The sequence below is a fragment of the Panulirus ornatus genome, chromosome 25 (genome assembly GCF_036320965.1).
Source record: "Panulirus ornatus isolate Po-2019 chromosome 25, ASM3632096v1, whole genome shotgun sequence".
Lineage (NCBI taxonomy): Eukaryota > Metazoa > Arthropoda > Malacostraca > Decapoda > Palinuridae > Panulirus > Panulirus ornatus.
In genome coordinates this window covers 10,989,628-11,011,574 of record NC_092248.1, presented here as the reverse complement: position 1 = coordinate 11,011,574, position 21,947 = coordinate 10,989,628, and the positions used below count along the sequence as shown (strand labels likewise).

Here is a 21,947-nt window from a genome sequence, read left to right as displayed (position 1 = left end):
AATCCTATAAATCAAGATAGTATGATCTCGGTTTACTTACCCTAGCAACTTAGGGTTAACTTTGCGATGTCACTTGAAATGTTTGTGAATACTATGGCGTTTGCATCAGTTCAGCACGCCGTGTTCTTTGAATTGGTTTACCAGTAGTATGGAAGGAAGATCAAAATGATTTTGTTTGTATGATTTAGATGTTCTACCGAAAATTTACTCAATTTTCAGCCCTTGATAAAGTTAGGCGAGATTTTTATGGGTTCCATATATCTCTAGCAGTGTTTTAATCAAATCTGTCCATTTTCCCTCACCATTAAAGCCTTTTCCGCTCATTCATTAGTCTGATGGAAAGAATAATGCTTCAGAGCACACACAACAAATTCAAATTATTTTTGTAGTGCTTCTAAAATGGAACTACACCTGAATTGAAGTTGCATCATTTGGATAAACGAAAGTATCATAAATAATTGCATTTTACTTTAGTGTCTCATAGATATATATATTTTCTCTTTTAGGTTTTAGGAGTGACTATGTAATAGTTTATATTGAGAATTTATGATAAAATCAAATTTCTTAGATAACTTATTTCTAACATATAAACTTCTTTGGTATTATCAACTTTATGGAAATATTTTTACAATAATGCTTGATTAGTAATATTGTGATTCAATCTTTTTCAAAAAGACATTTACATATAAAAGTATTCAAAAAATATTTTAAAATATGAAACAAATATTTTCTTGAAAAAGTTAATACTATTTTGACTCGGCGCCAAGCTCAGAAAAGTACAGGGTGTTTCAAAAAGTACTCACTTTTTGACACTATAACTCATTGAATTTTGTATATTTTGGATGCCTAATGGGCATGATTGAAAATAATCGTAATAGAGTCTTGCAGAGAAGATTGATGTCTTCTAATTAATATCTAACTAATCATGACCATCATTCCATTGCTTTAATATTTCTCACTTGTTTGCCTTTTCCCACTTTAGCCATGCATCGAAGATTAAGCTGACATTGTTAGCTTTCTCAAATATAAAACTTTTCTAAAATCATAAGTCCCCCTAAATAGTATTAGGTTTTCTATGATCATTGCATCAAAGAAAACGTAACACCCTGATTTCTCTGAAACGTTGGATGTTTCCCAATCCCTCCTTCCTTCTTGAGTCAAACTTTGTTATGTCCTTTAATGAGTTGGTGTTATGTGCATATGAACAACGTTGATTTTAACCTTGTATTTATTTCGCTGCAGGAACATCTCGGTAAGTTCACTGGTAATTTGGTACTACAGCAATAGTGTGTGTAGACTGTAGAGTGAGTATTACAGACTATTTGCAGTGTTTACGTGGGATTTCATGAACTTTCTGTATACACGAAGATTTAATGATTGAAAAGCACATCACTGATCATCATTTCCATCAAGAACTTTACATTTTGTAACTCAATGGCGAGATGTCATCAATTATTGGCATTTCAAGTGTGTTTATGTGCGTTAAGATTCGCTCGGTCTTAGTGTTGTTGAGCTAGTGCAAAGATCAGCCAGTTATCTTGGTGTGTATGCTATTGTTGGCACAAGCCATAATTTTAGTTTTGTGCCTGTGCGTAATGTTGAACGATCTATTTTCTGGGGGCCCTGCCAGGTTCTTGTGTGACAGGCGGTTAGTGCCCATGTTATATATATATATATATATATATATATATATATATATATATATATATATATATATATATATATATATATATATTATATATATTAACGTCCCTTTGTGACTGATAGGTTGATGTCCTCCTGTCTTCAGAAAAACACAGACGATAGAGATCTTTGTGTATGCCCACCACCCCTTTTCCATGAAGGTAATATACAAGCATGGGGTGGGAAAGTGCTTGATGAGGGTCTGTAGAAAATCCCACTGCTTGTAATACACCTTTTTGATGTTTGCAACAATAGTGGAAGCAGCTCTGTACTCCTAATCTGTTAATCTGTGTGGTCTGTCCCCTAGTGCTTCCCAAATAATTCCATTAGATTTAAAGTTTAACTTTGTTTTAGAAGTAATAAGTACATACAGAAATCTAGATTGGTCAGGTAGGTTAGATACATCAACAAATAATTGGTTTAGTACATATAGCAAAGTTAGAATGTTTACTTAATTTATATTAAATGTACCTAGGATACCCTGAGTAAATTTAAGTTTCAGTATTAAAGTGGATAAAGGAGATTTAAATGCACATATGATCAAATGAATTTTGAGTGCGAAGTTCAGGGTAATTTTATATTTAAGGGCATCACAGAAATGTGGACAATGAAGAAACGCATATGAATGGAGCCGTACATACTAGATGTCATTTAGAATAGGGAAGCATGATTTGCAGCGTTATGTTTTATCCTCCGAAATACATGCGAGTGGGGAGGGCTGTGTTAATCTTAGAAAATGCCTGGTAAAAATAAGTAAAATTTTCGGAAATACTCGGAACGTATGAAAATCTCATTCAGCTTCTCCTAGCAGCCCAAATTTAACTTGCTTTTTATTTTATATTTACTATCCTATATCGTCTTCGCTCAGTTATTGGGAAGTTTGTTCGCTGAGTGAGTTTGATGCGTTCGCCTTGTTTATTTAGGTATACGGCTAAAGGAAGATGACTGTTTTTAGTATATTTTTACAATAAGATCGAAAATTATGGTAAATCTGGGCTTCTGTCAGAAGTCACGTGGGTTTCATATGTATTTTCAGTTTCTAATTCTGGTTGTTTCATTTTCACCCCAAAATTTCCTTGATCCTAGCCCTCCTTACTCCTTAATTTGTTGTCTGTAAGGATCCAAATCGTGCTCCTGTGGCCGAGACCATTTTTACCAGGTACGAGTCCATTGATGTGTTTCTCGTCCAGACCCATATGTTATATCTGTGGTGTCCCTAAAGTGGAACTATTCCGATAAAGTATAGCTAATACGGTTGAATTCATGTTTATTGGTGCGCTTAGGTTTTGATGGATTTGAATGAGTGGTATGTCATGCGATCATTTGGAGATTCCTAAGTATTTACAAAAAAAAAAAAAAATCTTCGTTATTAGAACTTGGGTTCTTAACATACTGTAGTTCCAATTATGATAAATTTTGATACTTTGTTATATGACAGGGGTTCTTAACATACTGTAGTTCAAATTATGATAAATACGAGTATTTTGATTTGTCATAACTTCCAAAAATGTTTAGACACCACTTTAATTCAGACTATATTAACCGCAGCTAATTTGCATTTGGAAGAAATACTTGATTTTTTTTATCACTTAGGTAACACATATACATGTATTCATCTAATAGATATTGTGGTTATAGTTTTAATGGATCTGGAAGACTTTTGTACGTTGGATGTGAAGCGTTGATTTCGGGTCATAGAAACGATGTTTGTAAAAATAGTTTTCGAGAGAATAATATCTTACGAAATTATTTGATATTATAATAGAAACTGTAATGATTTAACAACAAATTATAATGTGAAATACTGTTATTATAATCAGGTACAACAAAGGATTTCATTATTTTTTTTAAAGTAGCAAAGATATACCTGTAGGCTAGTTGTGAAATACGTTTTCTCTAATTCTTTTATCTTTAAGAGAAAACTTTTTCAGCGGTTACCAGATCTCATTCCTCTCGCGAAGGCCGTATGCTAAGTTTACCAGGCGTTGTCCATGAGCTTGATATGAGTGAGCTGTGCTTTATAGCAGCGATATGAGTTTTAAGGTGTCTTATCTGTATAATGTTATCATCCCGTCCGTGGAGGTCCGTCGCTGCCTATGTTTTGCTGTTCAGTGGACTTTGCAGCCGCACTGCAGCACTATGACTCATTTTTCAGGGGCTCCTGTAGTTTCTAGGCTGCTATCCACACTGGAGCTAGGATATGATGCGTACATTAGGAGGGTGAAGATGATGCAGCCCTCCTGAAGGTGACTTCTCGCCCGTGGTGTAACCACACACTTCCTGCCCTTGGAGTCCCTCCAGTGGTCATGTGGCCCCTGCAGCACTCAGGAAGCTGGGGCGTCCACCGGGTCAGGGCTGTGGGTCATGAAGTGTTGTGGTATTGTGTGTCTATGTGCTCGATGTCTTTTTTGATGGTGCGTAGTGGGCATTAGGGTCTTGGGATATGTTGAAATTATTTGTGGATTCACTATCTTGTGTATTTCATTCTTGTTCATATTGTAAATGTGCACGAACGCTATTTTTTTTTTCTCATCCTGGTGCTTTCAGAAAAAGTCCAGTGTATTAGAGTGATGTATAGTTATGTTATTGTATTCTTTACGCCATTTTAAACATCAGGGTTGGTGCAGGCGGGAGAGTAACCAAGAAGGAGACAAAAATTATCAAATGGAAGAATGAAAGAAAATGATTTTATTGGCGCTTTATTGCACGTGGTTTACAAAGGCGGCCGAGACAGACACATGAGCTGCCGGCCTATCTTACGACTAGACAACGGAGGGAAGGGATAGGAGGGTTAGGGAGGATGGTGGGGTTGGTGGCTGGAGCTCACACACACAGGACTGGGTTGGTGACGACGCCAGCTTGGGCCTGTAATCCTTATCATCAGGTCCCCAGCTCGACCCTCCCAAGTGCTATCAGAGATTCCACTCTTCCTTTTTTTTTTTTTTTCTTCTCGCACACACAGGACTGGGTTGGTGACGACGCCAGCTTGGGCCTGTAATCCTTATCATCAGGTCCCCAGCTCGACCCTCCAAGTGTATCAGAGATTCCACTCTTCCTCTTTTTTTTTTTTTTCTTCTTCCTAGAGAAATTGTAGTATTGATTGTCATTTTTTCTTTAACGTTCGTCGGTTGCCCTTATGAGTCAGATATGAGAATTTAATTAGGCCAAGGATCAAACTCCTACAGCTTCGACGCTGCATTACACGCAGGAGCTGGATAAGGTGGCCTCTTCTGGGGCTTGGGAAGGTCCTGTCTACTGTCTGCTGACGATGATACAGCTTTGTCGAGGGTTACTTCTTCCTCGCGGTGTTACCACTGACCGGCGGAGCTTGGGAACCTCCATGGAAATTTTGAGGCGGGAATTTAAAGCTTATGATCGAGCTGTTAGAGAGGGCCGTTGTTACTGATGCAATAGTGGCCAAGTAGTCAGTTACTTTAGATAACCCTTTACATGTGGAGTGAGAAGCCGCCTGGGTGTCCGTCAGTCATTGCTGTTCGTTACTTTTCTTTGGTCTATGGCCGGTGGTCTTTGATTGATGACACCTCATCCCAGAACGCTCCGGAGGACCATGGATTAGCTCGTCATCAACTCATTGACGTGTATCAGGACTGATCTGGCGTCCATCGTCCTGGACAACAACATCATTAACGACAACGTGGAGGGAAGAGGACAGCCACAGAATTCATTCGCAAGCTCCTCCCCCCACTGACTTTATTTCTTCTCTTTCTCTCGTTTTCTGTGGTTGAGTTTCATCGGCACTGGGTCAGTCATAGGAACACACACACACACACACACACACACACACACACACACACACACACACACACACACACACACACACACAATTCCTGCACCACCTTAGAGGGTCGGTACACAGGCCTCATCCCCAGCCGTCAGTTCATACGCCCAAGAGGACGTCAGAGCCCCACCCACAACCACCAGCACTCGAACTATATCGCATTCCTCTCTGGCAATCATTCAGGACAAGGGTAGTAGGGCAGTGGTGGTAGGGTTTTAGGGGATAGGAGAGGTGTGGGATAGAAAGCCATAGTATCGGTCACTTTTTGGGGGGGGTGGGAAGTTAACAGCAAAATGGAGTGTGTGTGTGTGTGTGTGTGTGTGTGTGTGTGTGTGTGTGTGTGTGTGTGTGTGTGTGTAGTCCAGTCGACAGAGACACTTGTATTTTCTCAGGGGTAATGGGTGAGGACTTTTTGATGAGGGCGTTGTGGCCCCTTCTCTCTCAAAAGAGAGGTATTTACATTTTTTTGTGTGTGTGTTTATTTATTTCTGGGGATGTTTATGTTACTGTTTACGGTAACCTTACTACAGGAGTGGAGGAAAGGGATGCTTAGCCGGGTGAGGGACATTCGAAAATACGCTATAACTCGACCGACCGTATGGTGGAGGTTCGAAATGACTTTAATTGACCAACTCTGGGTTTGTTTGATTTTTTGGGCCTCGGTGGCGAGCATCCCCTTCGGCTCAGTGATGAGAAACATTGACTAATACCTATGTTACATAGTACATATACACCGATAGTCGCACACACGCAGTTTGAAGTGTTGCAGATATTTATAAGAGATATTTTTTCCCATATCATTAAGACTAGACCTATCGTAAATTAAATTTATTTTTTTATTTTTTTTGTTGCAAAAACACCGTTGCAAAAACTCGTATTCATGGTAAGAAAAACTTGGAGGAACTTGAAGATCTGCTCTCGTCAGAAAATGGCATGAGGGTAGAAGGAAGGAGAGGACAGGACGTGGGGCAGCAGGTGTGGGGAGGAGGAGGGGCGGGGGGAGGGTGGGGGGACTTTGTTGGCGTAGCAGAGATAGAAGAAAAAAAAAAGAATTATGGAACTATGGCAAAACTTGCTCCTCGACAGTGTACTGTTCTCGTACCAGAAGATTATTATTACTGTCGTATTGCGGGCCAAAGCTTGAAATCACAGTGCCCGAAACTGTTCGTACCGCAGAACAGGACAGTGTCGAATTCAAATCCCCAAAAGATGAGAGAAAAAAAAAGTTATTTCTCACGGTCGGTCAACCGTGATGCCATCGTGAAGCACACGCGCCACTTCGAAGCGTGGCGAGCAACATGCTTCGGGGGGTTCGTTTGTGTCGTCACCTCATTCCTCTGAAGTATTTATTATAAGCTCTCAGAGAATGACGTACTCCCTGGTCACCTGCAGAAATGAAACGAAACAGGATTCACTCCGGAAACGAATGGATTACGAAACCTATCGACAGAGCAACGGACCTAGTGATATTACGAAGAAGCAGTTGGATTGGATGGTTCGTATGCATGTAGCAGATATGTCTTCGTATCCTGCCTACCACCTAAGTTAGGCTCTTTTTTTTCTGTCTGGCTTCGTTACTCAATGACATACACTGCCGGTAATTCCTCCCCAACAGAAAACAGCTTTGTGTGTTACAAACATCTCATCGCATTCGCAAAGAAGGTTAGGACGATACACTAGAGCGTACCTACAAATAAGATGAAATATTCTTTGCAAGTTGACTCATACAGGGATTTTTACCCGCTCACTGGAAGCCAATGTGAAGAGACGTATTTGCACAAGCTTTTTTCCTTAGGGAACCCGGTAGACGTATCTGAGCTTGAAGCTTGCGACTCGGATCTTAGGGTTCGTAGTCTAGAATTTTTTTTCGTCTTTGGTTTATAAATTTAACATAGCTGAAGGTCAAACGTCAACGAACTTTCTAGTTTAAAGTTCAAATAGGTTAGGTCAGAATGTCAGCGCACCGTCTGTTATAAAGTTAACATAGCCGAGATCAGTATGTCAAAGAACCACATATCTTATTAAGTTAACAGCTAAGGTCAAAATGCCAAGGAGCCATCTCAGTTATAAAGGTAAAATGGCGAGGGTCAGAATGCCAACGAATCATCTCAGTTGTAAAGTTAACATAGCTAAGGTCAGAATGCCAACGAACCATCCCATTTGTAAAGTTAACATAGCTAGGGTCAGAAGGCCAACGAACCATCCCAGTTGTAAAGTTAACATAGCTAAGGTCAGAATGCCAACGAACCATCCCAGTTGTAAAGTTAACATAGCTAAGGTCAAACATGTCGAGAAATAGAAATGAATACCATAAATCATAGCAGCTCATTATCAACCTTAAGTGTCTCGTTCATAGAGCGTAATAACAATCTCTTTCCAGTCATTCTTGTGAATGTCAGTTAGAGTTCACCAAGAGGGGGTTATTGTGGGGGGCGGGGTGGGGTGATGGGGAGCCTGCTGTGGACGAGGGGAGCTACGGGGCATCATGCAGGAGTTGCTCCCCCTCTGGGTCAGACACAGGGTCGTGGTCGTGGGCAGAGTCCCGCTGTTGTTGCTGCTGCTGCTGCTGCAAGTGGTCGTGGGAGGCGAAGTCGTGGAGAGATCGACTGCTGGACTCGTAGGCGGCCAGGGGAGCGTGGTCGAAGTCGCTCTCGATCTGGCCATACGCCTCGGACACGGGCGTGTACGAGAGGCCGGAGTGGGAGTGCGGTGGGAGCAGGGGAGGAGGGTAGACCACTGGAGCCTTACCCTCATCCTGGTTGCTCTCCTGGCCGGGGAGGGCGTTGCACCCTCCCCCCATCAGACTGCCGTATTCTTGAAGCTGTGCCGGCGCGGGACTCGTGGGGAACTCTGACCCGGTGTCCCCGTGTCTTCTGATGTTGGTGCTGCTGCTGCTGCTACTGCCGCTGCCGGCCTCGTACTCGGAGGCGGCGTGGTCTCCCTCCAGGGAGTACGGAGGCTGGCCGTAAGCGGGGGCGGTCGCTGAAGTGACAGCCGAGGCTGTAGTGTGGTTGGTGTGGCGCAACCCATGCTCAGTGTTGGCGACGCTGGAAGGCCCTTGCAGCGCCTCGCCGGCCGAGTACCCGTAGTAGTAATGGTAGTAGCTGGAGTAGTAGGACGGGTAAGCTGCGGCTGCGGCTGCGGCTGCTGATGACGACTGGTGGGCGGGCCCGCCAGCGGCCGCCAAGGACCGCAAGTGGACGTCTAGGTTTGGTACTGAAGCATGGGCGCCGACAAGTTTGGGTGGTGCGTGGTGTTCATGGAGAGAGCTGTGAGGGACTTCTTGTACCAGTCCTCGTCTGCGGCCGTCTGCAGCCCCGAGAAGCAGGGCGAGGCCAGCCCCTTCTTGTACCAGTCGTCCTCCGTCGCCATACCTGCTGGGGTCAGAACACACACACGGGTCATAACACACCTACTTCACCACCATGATGAAGGACCTACGTCTACAAGGATCTCTCATAGCTACACCCACACACATACATAGGTAGGATTCACTACTACATCTACAGGATCTCTCAGTTACACACACACAAGTAGAATTCACTACTTCCCTTCAGTTCAATAGATGCTCAGACTGCATGACAAGACCTTGCCCACGCGGAGGAATGTCTCGTACTGGTGTACGAGGTCATGTTATGTAGTCTGAATATTGGTTGGTTGGACCAGAGATAAACACTGAATGAAATGTGTGTTTTCTCCCGGGTTTTCTCGTATATTTCTCTCGTTCATGACGGCGATTCTGGTCGTTTCTGAGATATATGATATGGCACTGATTGTTATAACATTTTCATATACGGTTTATATATATGATCTCGGTAATATAGTACCATCAGAGTTGACCCGTCGATAACCTGAGTACAGGACGAATAACCAGATTCTTTCTCAGTGACCAAACATACAATCACTGCCCCCCTTTTTTTTTCCATTTCATTTCATTCTTATCATTCATGGAACCATGTTCTTGAACGGAGATTTTGACTGGTATCTTTCTGCTCCCGACTCGTTAGTTCTTACGTACAGGTCGTGTGTGTGTTTCGTGATAATGAAGGAATTATTACATTCATTGTCCCACGATCGTCATCAGTCGTCCACACGAACATGCGACAGACCCAGTGGAAATACTATTATGTTATACAGTTGGTGAGGTGACGTGCCGTGCGGTAAGAATTTACTGTGCCATCTTGTTTATGTAGTAATAACTGAAAACTTAGTCTTATAGGGGCGTGTCGCCCGCGATGTTTATTTATCTGTTTATTTTTGACAGACTTCCCCCCCCCCCCTCCCCTTTATTTTCATTTTACACATTTCAGGTGAACAAACTCCTCCCCCTCCTTTTTTTTTTTTCATCTCTTTTTGCATTTCAGGTCAATTCTGCCTGTGAGTCTGGACTTTTGTGAGACCCTTTACAATGACGTGGAGAAGAATGACATACGAGTGTTTTTAAAGGAAAATGTAATTAAGTTTGTTTTTTTTTCCTGCTGTACAAATACTGTCCTCTTTTGTGTTTTATATTCATCATTGTCAGAGATACACTACTATTGATTTAACTCACCATATTTTGGTATCTAGGCCGACAGAGAAATATTATAAGTAATAGTGTATTTGTTTGTTATTGTTCTTGGTCCTCTGTGTAAAAGAATATCTGGTAATGATATGTTTATTACCAGTTTGCCTCTAATAAGGGAACATTAGATGCAGCAGTAACTGCTCCCACTGTTGACCTGCACGGGGTTAGGCTTTAATTTTAGGCCATTCAACAATTCGTCTGTTCTTTGTAATCTATATATGAAATATTTGTTCAGTTGTACACCCGCTGTCAATAACTGAAGTCTGGTATCACCGCAAAATCGGTGGGGTAAAAACACACACGCACAAACAAAAAAAAAAATCGATTATTGGGCCTTTGTTTCAAACCTTATGCCATTTTCTTTGATTGTCATGAGCAAGTTTTCTACTTGGGATGTTTTTATTATTTGTTGTGTCCACGTTTGGCGTCATCTCGGTACGCTGGTGTAGTTCAGCAGTTTCGTGTCAGTTTTTTCCCTTTGTTTTCGGACATAGAAATTTTATATCGTAAACGAGTGAATTTACTTTTCGTATATTGAAAAAAAAAAAAAAAAAAAATATATATATATATATATATATATATATATATATATATATATATATATATATATATATATATAACCAGACTAAGATATATGAAATGTTGGCTACTCTTTGTGTGTGTGTGTGTGTGTGTGTGTGTGTGTGTAGAAAGTCTTTCCAAACTCACTAGTTTACCTGAGATACGGCAAGAGCATGAGTGTATCAGTTAGCCAGCCGTGCCATCATATTTCCCAGGGAGGAGGATGATACTGTTCTGATATATTCTGGCGGGAGACGCTAATATGCTGGTATCATTGGCGATATACCGTTGCCGTCATCATACGCGACCCCGACACACAACCACACCCGTCGGCCGGCTCGGCCAACCTGGAGGCGGAGTCACGCCGGATGCCTGGGCTGGGGGAAGGGGCGGAGCGTCGGCCGTTGTCATAGCAACAGGGCGGTGTGGGCGGAGTCTGGTTTGACAGGTTAGGTTAAGGGAGGGAGGGGGAGAGTCCTAGGGGGACTAGAGGGGTAAGGGGGAGTGGGGGGGGGGACATGTTGGTAGTGACCGTTCAGCGGTTATTTGTTTCCTCGTGGACTTAATTTGACCTTTTCTTTTTCTAGTTCCTGTTGTGTCTGTTGTCTGGGGAAAAATATATCCGTATATATATTTATATTTATATACCATTTTTTGGAAAGAAAGAGACACGTTTTATGATAACCTTTGTGAATCTATCGAGCTCATTCATATTGTAGGTCACAGCTTTAAATAGTTTGTTCATACATTTTTGGAGGTGTTTTCCTCTCTCTCGTCTTTCGATTATAGTCATGGCCGCCCCGTAGGGAAGATGACTTTAAATCGCCACGGTATTTTAGGGTGGCGATGACGTAGAGACGGGCTGTCTACTCTGACCATGTCTTTATGTTTACGCCATAGATTCATCATTAAAGGCTTTTTGAGACGCGTATGTGTGTGATGCGCTACATCATCAAGTTTGTTGGTTTTTTTGGCGTTTCTCTTTATCATTTTGAATTTGAACTTTTGTACATAATGTGGTGTGAGTATAATAAACACCAGGACAGTTTTACATGTACCTCGTTATTATGTAATTCAGGCAGCTGATTCCTCATTTCGTAGTTAGTTCGATTTAAACATATTTGTTATGTGCTTCAGTTTTATCAATATTTTGATGATTATTTTACGTCTGTTCCCAGGGGCTTATTAAGGCAATGGCTAGGGTTCAGTTATGGAAGTGAATCCCACGGGTATTTAACCTTACGCTAAACTGCCCATCGTTATCATTTATCGATGGCATTCACATGATGAATTATCCTCCCATACATATTTATGTACCAAATCGTCACGGTGTAGTTTCGAGTGTTTGTGTGGGTGGTGGTGGTGGATTAGCTGATGGTTACTGTGAGGGGGGAAAAAAAGAAAGAATCGTGATATGAAAATTGTTTAAGAGAACACGCAATGAACGGAGGATCTAAGTTGTTTAGTGGGTTATTCAGTCGTTTTGATGTTCATTTGTTCCGGTATGGTAGATGTGGCTTACGTGTTCTTAAGACTGTATTCTTAAAGTGAGGTTTGAGTTGTCTGTCTTATTATAATTTAAGAGCGACTGTCGTGATGGGTTGGTGTGGTGATCGTGGTATAGGGGAAGGGGGACGACGACATAACGACCCCTTCTGCACGACGGAGGTCGTACCCTCGGGAGGGAGGTGGAGGTTCACACTCTGTCGTGTTCAAGTGGTTAACTTGTGGACGACTGGGAGAGCAGTCACTCACTGTGAGGATGTTTAGTGGCAATTCTTATAGTTATATGGTAGATATATGGCAAATGGTAATGTAAGTGCATGGCAGCTACTGACGTTAGGGTTATGGCACCATGACTGTATGGCAACTTACTCATGGAGTCCTGGCGCATGGCTGCCATGTTGGAGGTTGGATGTGTCATACTGAAGGGCTGGGCCATCCCTGGATACGAACTGGACGACATCTGGAAAATAAGATGTGGTTAGTGGCAACTTAGTAGCACCTAGTGTGTGTGGTTAGTGGCAACTTAGGTTAGTAGCATCCAGTGTGTGATTACCGGCAATTTAGGTTAGCAGCACCAATACACCTACACTATATGAACCGTGGTCCCATCCAGTGGACGTGGCCGGCTTTCTTTGAGCTGCGGGAGTTCCAAAGTATATAATACCTGGTTTATGATAACACTGGGGTTTATGATAATATTGTGGTTCATGATAACAATGAGGTTTATGATAATACTGTGGTTTATAATAACACGTTTATGATAACACTGTGGCTAATGATAACACCGTGGTTTATGATAACACTGGCTCATGATAACACTGTGGTTTATGATAACACCGTGGTTTATGATAACACTGGCTCATGATAACACTGTGGTTTATGATAACACCGTGGTTTATGATAACACTGGCTCATGATAACACTGTGGTTTATGATAACACCGTGGTTTATGATAACACTGGCTCATGATAACACTGTGGCTAATGATAACACCGTGGTTTATGATAACACTGGCTCATGATAACACTGTGGTTTATGATAACACCGTGGTTTATGATAACACTGGCTCATGATAACACTGTGGTTTATGATAACACCGTGGTTTATGATAACACTGGCTCATGATAACACTGTGGCTAATGATAACACCGTGGTTTATGATAACACTGGCTCATGATAACACTGTGGTTTATGATAACACCGTGGTTTATGATAACACTGGCTCATGATAACACTGTGGTTTATGATAACACCGTGGTTTATGATAACACTGGCTCATGATAACACTGTGGTTTATGATAAAACCGTGGTTTATGATAACACTGGCTCATGATAACACTGTGGTTGTACAACTGTATATTATGTGGCACTGTCTACGGCTGAAAGTTCCCAGCCAACGCCAGTGGTCGGAATTCTTGTGTCATCAGTATGATATTCACCCTTGTTTACAGAAGAGGCTATGCGGGAGAAGTGATTACAGTGTATAATTAGTAATTAGAGGTCATGACTGGTAGTTAGGGGCTATGACTGATGATAAGCGCTCATGATTGGTGATTAGAGATAGTTAATTAGGGGTAATGATTAGCAGTTAGAGATCTTTATTGTTCATAAGGCGTCATGATTGATTTAATGGTTATGATCAATAGCTAGATGTCATAACTTAACTAGGGGTTGTGGATGATATTAGAGGTCACGACCAGTAATTGGGAAACATGGCTGCTGGTTAGCGTCCAGGAATGATATGGCCATAACTGATGATTAAGGATTATGGGCAGTACTTAGGGCTAGTGACTGGTAATTAAGAGTTGAGACCAATAATTACACCTAGTGATGTAATTAGGGTTCATAACTAATAGTTAGTTCTTTTGAGGGGTACTTAGGGCTAACAATGATTACTAATAATTAGGTCTTGTAATTGGTAGCTATGTCTAACAACGACAATTAATAATTAGGTCTTATAACTGCTCGTTAGGTCTAACAATGAAGACTAAAGTCTGCTAATGTTTCTCTGTTCTGCTTAGAGTTAGGCACCGGAGATCTGGGTTTGTTCTCGAGAACATCATGGTATATACAGGAGGAATTTCTGTTCATGGTGAACGGACCATCGCCATCTGTTCAGCACAGATCAGCTTGATCAGGGTTGAGGAAATATATGTTTACGGGTTTAGTTCAACCTTCTTCTTCTTCTTCTTCTTCTTCTTCTTCTTCTTCTTCTTCTTCTTCTTTTTACTAAGGGATGCTTTTTAAGAGTTTTTTTTATATATACTTATAACTGGTAGTACAATTAGTTCCTCATTGTTTTGAAAAACCTATTCGTTTCAGATCTGAAGCGTGGAAAACGCCGGTAGAGATGGTGGGGACTTGGTAGAGAGAGAGAGAGAGAGAGAGAGAGAGAGAGAGAGAGAGAGAGAGAGAGAGAGAGAGAGAGAAGCGGGGGTCGACCCTGGTCTACTTGTACGTACTAAAATTCTGTATTGAATTATCGTAAGTGATGCGCACATCAGGTCGAGTGGTGGTCATACACAAGGTATCGCACCGTCGTGCTCAATGATCGTACCATCGTAACTAAAGGATCGTACTGTCGTAACTCAAGGATCGTACCTTCGTAACTCAAGGTATCGTACTGTCGTAACTCAAGGATCGTATCTTCGTAACTCATGGATCGTACTTTAGTAACAAGGTATCGTACCGTCGTCACTCAAGGTATCGTACCTTCGTAACCCAAGGATCGTACCTTCGTCCTGAGGGTAGTGGACCCCGTTAGGGCTCACCTGTGGGTAGCGGTTCATTGTATTGAAGGTGGAGATGGCGTTGTGGCTCGGGTAAGGTTGGTAGCCTCGCGTGGCCGTCGGGTACATGTTCCTCATCATGGCGCCGTTGCAGGTGGGCAGGACGGAGGGCGTCCCCGCTAGCGCCTTCTGGAGCTGCTTCTCCTGCTTGCGGTACTTGGCCCGCCGGTTCTGGAACCAAACCTGAAAGAAGAGCGGGAGGTTAGCCTGTGGGAGATGGTGGTTCGCGAACCATGATGCTCTGTGTGTAATGATATAACGATAATAATGATACTAATAATGATGATAATGATAATGATAACAATGATAATAATAATAATAATAATGATAATAATAATAATAATAATAATAATAATAATAATAATGATGATAATAATAATGATAATGATAATTAGAAAAACAGTGATAATGGTAATGAATTATATACTGCATTAACTGCAGCCAAGGGCTAAAAACATCCAGGGAAAATGCAGATAATATATACAGCTGGGCTTTAAATAGGTGTTGGGATGGGGGTGGGGTTAAAGGGAAAGTCATTACGCCAACACATGGATGGCAGTCTTGACTCTATTCAGTACCGGTTCGGATGGGATCGATGCCGTTGTGGTGTTGCGCTTCAACTCGGGGACAAGGGATCTCTAGTGGCAGGAGGTGACGATGGCGATGACGATGGCGAGAGGGAGGGGTACATCAACCTCTTCCCGAACTGTTGCATGAGGCACAGTTCGTGGATGGAGACAGATAGGAGGACCAGTGTTTCGACCGTCTCCACATAGGCGATGTAGGAGGTGACCAAGGATGGTCTACCATGCTGTTTTCTATACCGCTGTTCGTATCCCCTGCTGTGTGGTGGACAAGGAAGAAGAGCAGATGCTCCCCCAGTCCCGGTGCATGAAGAACAAGTGTCTTAAATGTATGGAAAATGTAGAGACGTTAGTCAGAGGGGTTTATCATGATGCTGAAGTACTCCTTCTGGCTTAGTTTTTCGTCTGAGTAGGCTGGTGGAGTGATCAGCTTGGAAGGAGCAAGGATGCAATTAGACGGTAGTGGGACAATGGTATACTTAGACGAAAGGCTGATGTACATGGATGTGGTGGTGGGACGGTTGATAATGACAGCCATGGTAGCAGCTCACGTTCCACGGTGCGGTGGGAAAGAGCTGCTGTCATCGATGAAACCAGCGGCGGAATCCTTGAATTTATCCATCAGGCTCTCATGTATAAGGATGAGGGGTGCCGAGGGTTTTGGTCTTCGTGATCTGTGGCACGCCATTAATGAGGGACTCTGTTTGTGTGTTTACACTCGTGGGGCTCCATATCTTGTTTTACCGTCACACATTTCCATGAACTTTCCTTCGGTAGTCCTTTGCCTAGCTTGTTCCATGATTCCTCATCTGTGTTGTTGAAGACAGGCTTCCTCAAGTTCCTCCGTACAATCCTTTTGTCCAGCTTTCAGTTGTTTCCTCTCGCTCTGGCCTTCCGTTTGGAATCGGAGAATTGATCTGTGTTAACGTCTTAGATATTTATACATGGTTACTCTTCTCCCTTCTCATTTGGATGGTTTAAGGGCTTTCTTCCTCTCTTGATTGCACATTCCACTCAACTCTGGTACCATTCTCTTCGCATTGCTTTTACCCATATCCAACGAACCTTTGAGGATCTTTAGATAAAGAGACCAGACTGATGCTTCGTACTCCAACCTGGGGCTAATGTGCGTCGTGTGTTTTTCTAAACATTTGGCGGTCCACGAAGTTGAAGGCATATTTGTTGTTGATCACGATACACTTAGCTAACTTTACAGTCCTCTTCACGTGTTGTTCAGGTGTGATATCAGCTCTTAGGTCCCTGTCTCAGAGCGATGCCTGTAACTTATCATCATCCTTAATGGTGCTACTCATCGCCTGGTCTGTTCGGATCCATTCCTTTCTTCATGAGCGTATATTTTCCGGGGTTACATTTCATAATCAGTTTGCCCTCCCATTGCTCCATCTCGTCTAGGTCCTTCTGCAGCTTTTTACAGTCTCTGATAGCGCGCATTTCTTCCATCACTTTAGCATCATCGGCACACTCATGCAGGTATGAAATCCACGTCGTTTGGCGAGTCGCTCACATACGTCATAGATAGCTGTGGTCCCAGCACTGAGCCCTGAGGGACCCGGCGTGTCACCCTCGTCCAGGTTGAGGGGAATCCCCTGACATACGTCCTCTGTTCTCTCCCGGTTAGTCAGCTGTTAATCCACTTGGGCAACCCTCCACTGTCATCATCCTGGATGTTTAGACTCATCACCAGTCTTTTGTTGAGAGAGCAGCGTCAAAGGCTTTCTGATGTGCGTGTGCCTTTATAGTTGTATTACCAGCCTTGCTGAAGGTCACTTCTCCCCTGAGGTGTTGCTACTTACATGAGAGTCCAGTAAGAGAGTGACTACTTACTCCCTCACTTACCGGTACTTACAACGATACTTCTCCAAAAGGCAGGACTAGTGCGTAGCGCACACCGCACACCGCAGAAATATCTTAGAGTTTAGGAGGAACGAGTTGTGTGAGCTAGCGTGTTGTCCATTGCTATATATTTTGATGAGGCAGAAAGCTATGACAGCTACGTGGGCTAAATGAGTGACACTTGAGAGACACTGAAGTGCCGGCTTGCTAAGAGAGAGAGAGAGAGAGAGAGAGAGAGAGAGAGAGAGAGAGAGAGAGAGAGAGAGAGAGAGAGAGAGAGAGAGGCAGAGGGGAGTCCATTAGTCCACCATTACCCATCCTCCCCTCGATGCTGACCCTCGGGACCACGTAACGGGATCAAACGACCGGCCCTCTCACTCTCCTCTCTCTCTCTCTCTCTCTCTCTCTCTCTCTCTCTCTCTCTCTCTCTCTCTCTCTCTCTCTCTCTCTCTCTCTCTCTCTCTCTCACACACACACACACACACACACGCACAATATTACTATCACCGCCAAACATTGTGTCGAGTGTGTATGGATTACTTTATTACTGTACCAATGAACAGGTGAACTAAATTTTGCTTCTTTGGCAGGAACCCACCTGGAGAGGCTCTCCCAGAGAGAGTGGGAGAGAGAGGGAGAGAGAGAGTGGAGAGAGGACCTTCATACCTAAGAGCACTTACGATGGAAGCTACCTACCTACTCAAGGGGTTATGTCATACTCACGGGGTAAGTCGTCCTCCTCCAAGGATTAAGGAGTCGTACTCCAAAGGGTAAGTCGTCATCGCACTCTAGGGGGGTAAGTCGTCATACTCCAACAGGGAAGTCGTCGTACACAAAGGTTTAAGTCGTCGTACTCCAAAGGGTAAGTCGTCATCGTACTCTACCTTGGTAAGCTGTCGTACACGTAGGGTTAAGTCGTCGTATTCTAAAGTCGTCATACTCAAAGGGATGTGGTCGTACTGCAAGGGGTGGTGGCAGTGAAGGGTTGAGCTGGTGGTAGTGTGGTAGTGGTGTGAGAGTTAAGAATGGTTGTGGTGGGGCCGTCTGTTCCTGGTGTGAGTTTGTTAAGGTCGGTTAGCCTTATATCATGTTTACCTTGATGTTTAATGCAACACCTGGAAAGGTAATTGGCTGGCGGGGTGCAGATGGTGTGGCTGCAAGGGTGGCACTGGTGGTGGGGGTTGATAGTACGAAGTGGTGGTGATGGTGGTGGTGCTAATGGTGGAGAAGTTGTCACGATCGTGGTAGTGCTGATGTGGTCGTGATGGTTGTAAGTGGGGGTGGTAGTGGTGTTGATGGCTGTAGGGGGGATGGTAGTTGTGGTGGTGTAGTTGGGGGCTGGAGGCAGTTGATGTCAGCATAGAAGAGTATATTGAAGAGGCATTTTGGTCCTCGAATCACAGTTGCTGACGGCAGATGGCACTGATGTAATGATAAACATAAACCCTAGGTTCTAATAGAATACGATTTGTAAGAATAAATAGAAATTAGGGGCCAATAGAAGTTTAGTTTTATTGGAAATGAGGATTTCCCCATTCTCTCTCTCTCTCTCTCTCTCTCTCTCTCTCTCTCTCTCTCTCTCTCTCTCTCTCTCTCTCTCTCTCTCTCTCTCTCTCTCTCTCCTTTACCCAGCACCTTTCCTTTTAATATGCAAATTCCCGCATTTCTTGGTTTATTTCCTCCACTCCTGGTGAGCGTTTAGCCACTACACTTTCCCCCACCTCTCTTTCCCTCCGTCTCAGGTGTCAGTGACCAACCAACCCTTCCGTTCCTCCCCTCCCGCCTTGCCCAACCCTTGGAGCTCGAACCCCTTCCCACCCTTGGGCGTGGGAAGGCCTGACCTCTGACCTGACCCCGCTTCAGTGTTAGGTCAGAGGTTAGGGTCCTCAGACCCAGCGGTCGTCCGGTCATCCTCAAAGTTTGTACCATCGTGCTTAATGGTCCTTACTTCGTGCTCAGGGGTCATTAAGTCGTGCTCAAGGGTCGTATCGTCGTGCTGAAGAGGTTATACTCAGTGGGTTAATCATGTCTCCCTTCAGCTATGAAGGAGCTAACACTTTATCCGGAAATCTTTTATCCGAAAGCGTTCGGATATTCGAAAATCACCATGTAGGAATAAGCCCAGACGCTATACTTCATCATACCCTCCAGCACTGTATACCCAGCACTATACTCCATAACACGCCTCCTGTATTGCAACACCATCGAACCCTCGCTTCAATGCCTGGATGGTATGATATGGTTGAGATAATCACTATCCACAGCGACCCGCACTATCCCCGTCCCTACCCAACCCGAGGAACCCACCCTTCCCCCCAGCACTGTACTTAGCACCATACACCAGGCTGTCACCAAGTGTGTGTGTGTGTGTGTGTGGTGTAATTGCACGGCTTTTGTGGCAGGGCGGGATGTTAGGGGCGCAACTCGCCGTCCATATGGCGCCATAGCCCCTGGTGTATCCGTTTTCTCTGACCACGGCACCACAGAGGGAACCAGCCACAACCCCCCAGTACAACATCCTCCACAGCCACAACCCCCCTGTACAACATCGTCCACAGCCACAACCCCCCTGTACAACATCGTCCACAGCCACAACCCCCCAGTACAACATCCTCCACAGCCACAACCCCCCAGTGCAACATCCTCCACAGCCACAACCCCCCAGTACAACATCCTCCACAGCCACAACCCCCCAGTACAACATCCTCCACAGCCACAACCCCCCAGTACAACATCCTCCACAGCCACAACCCCCCAGTACAACATCCTCTACAACCACACCACTACCTTACAAACTGACCAATCAAACGCAAGGATTGTACCGTCGCAACCAAGGTCCTGCCGTAATATTGAGGGGTCGTACGGTCGTGCCTGAAGGTCGGCGTCGTCGTGCCCAAGGGTCGTGCCGTTGTGCCCAAGGGTCATACCGTTGTGCCCAAGGATCGTACCGTTATACTCAAGGGTCTTACCGTCGCAGTAAAGGGTCGTATCCAAAGATCAGGTCGTGCCATAGTGCACAAGGTCGTACTGTCGCGTTGAAAAGGTTGATATTGATCGTAATGGAGTGGTAATGAAGCGTTTCATTGCACACCTGTAAATAACCCGATCATTTCCTCAAACCTGTACTCAAGACACTGTACCTCAGTCATATATAGGCAATGACTGTTGTCAGTGAACTACACATGGACGATGAAGTGAAAGAAAAAGGAAATTGATGTACGTAGGTAGAGGCTTAAGATAGTATGATAGACGTTATTTGGTGTCGGAGTCGAGATTTCATTTACAAAAATGTTCCAAAGTGGAATTAATGCACGTTTTGGAAATTTAGCTCTGGTGCACACTACCACAATATCGTCGACCTATATTTTAAATAATTTGTAGAACTAAGCCACTCGTGCATATATATATATTTATATATATATATATATATATATATATATATATATATATATATATATATATATATATATATATATATGCTAACAGATAATCCTTTATCTTGCTAATGCGTGATAACAGCACCGACAAATGTGTGCCTCCCTTCATCCTCGGTATAAATATATATATATATATATATATATATATATATAGGTGTGTGTGTGTGTGTGTGTGTGTGTCATGTATTATCTTCACCTGCTGTACATCGAAATTTTTTAAGAGGTAAATAAAAGGTGAAATGATAAAATATCTGGCCATGTTCATGTGTCAGGTCTAGCGGCAATATTCACTCTCCCTGGATGACATATTGGGTGTCGCGTACCGCCATTGTAATTCTAATGACTCAATAGATTCGACAAGTGCTCTCCACGCGTCACACAAAACCTCCCTATCAAGGGCGCGTCTAAAGAACCGACTTTGATCCTAACGTCGCCCGGCATTAAGAGTGCAAATGGCCCGCCCGGCCAATTATCGATGCGTCTTTGTCATCGAGGTGGTGGAGGGTTGACAAGTACACTCGACAGGCAACTCCGTATGAATCTAACATCACCCTCGGCGGGGAATTAGAATTTGGGTCTTCGGCGATCCGGCCAGAAGGTCCAAAATTATACGCTTTTAAAGGTCGTGGGTTACATGCTTTGTGCGGGACGGGTGATTGGTCCATCAGATCACGGTGTAACAAGTCTATTAATTCACAGTTACCGACTAGGGGAGGCCAGGGGCGAGGGTAGGGGAGGCAGAGAGAGAGAGAGAGAGAGAGAGAGAGGGTAGGGCAGCAGCTGAGGTTAGGGTAAAAAGGGAGGGGAGACACCGAGGCAGCAGAGAAGAGGGGAGTAGGTAGGTAGGTTAGCGGGGAGGGGAAGGGAGGCGAGAGGCAAGCAGGCTTAGGGCAAGGCAGTAGGGGAAAGGTTGGTGAAGGTAAGGTAAAGGAAGAGCCAATGATGGCGTCCGGAAGTATATATATATATATATATGATGTTTTCTGTGATCGGTACTTATAGTTAAGTGGCAAGGCCGCAGACCGAGGCAGACCACTTACACTTACATGGTGCAGTGGTTAGCGTTACTGACCATGAACCATGAAGGGCCTGCCAGGGGGGTCGGGGTCCGCGTGGGTCCGAATTCTGGGCACTGCAAGCCAGCCCACAGCAAAGTCCCAGCTGTTC

The 21,947-nt window shown here is 43.8% G+C and overlaps 1 protein-coding gene and 1 long non-coding RNA gene across 5 annotated transcripts in view; one reads left to right on the top strand and one right to left on the bottom strand.

Moving 5' to 3' along the window:
- LOC139757266 (uncharacterized) overlaps positions 1–21,947 on the top strand; it is a 191,374-nt gene that overhangs the window by 2,579 nt on the left and 166,848 nt on the right. For 2 of the 3 annotated variants that reach the window (XR_011714558.1, XR_011714556.1), the window contains exon 2: positions 17,934–18,069. This is a non-coding gene — a long non-coding RNA (uncharacterized lncRNA). Of the gene's footprint in view, positions 1–1,130; positions 1,253–17,933; positions 18,070–21,947 lie in introns of those variants that run through there. The other variant, XR_011714557.1, reaches the window with a different exon arrangement.
- Positions 8,541–21,947, bottom strand: part of LOC139757265 (homeobox protein unc-42-like) — an 87,866-nt gene continuing 74,459 nt past the window's right edge. The window contains exons 4-6 of one of the 2 annotated variants that reach the window (XM_071677599.1): positions 14,888–15,088; positions 12,486–12,576; positions 8,541–8,856 (exon numbers count right to left, since the gene is read on the bottom strand). In XM_071677599.1, the coding sequence (XP_071533700.1) occupies positions 8,687–8,856; positions 12,486–12,576; positions 14,888–15,088 (462 nt within the window). In that variant the 3' untranslated portion in view covers positions 8,541–8,686. Of the gene's footprint in view, positions 8,860–12,485; positions 12,577–14,887; positions 15,089–21,947 lie in introns of both variants that reach the window. The other variant, XM_071677598.1, reaches the window with a different exon arrangement.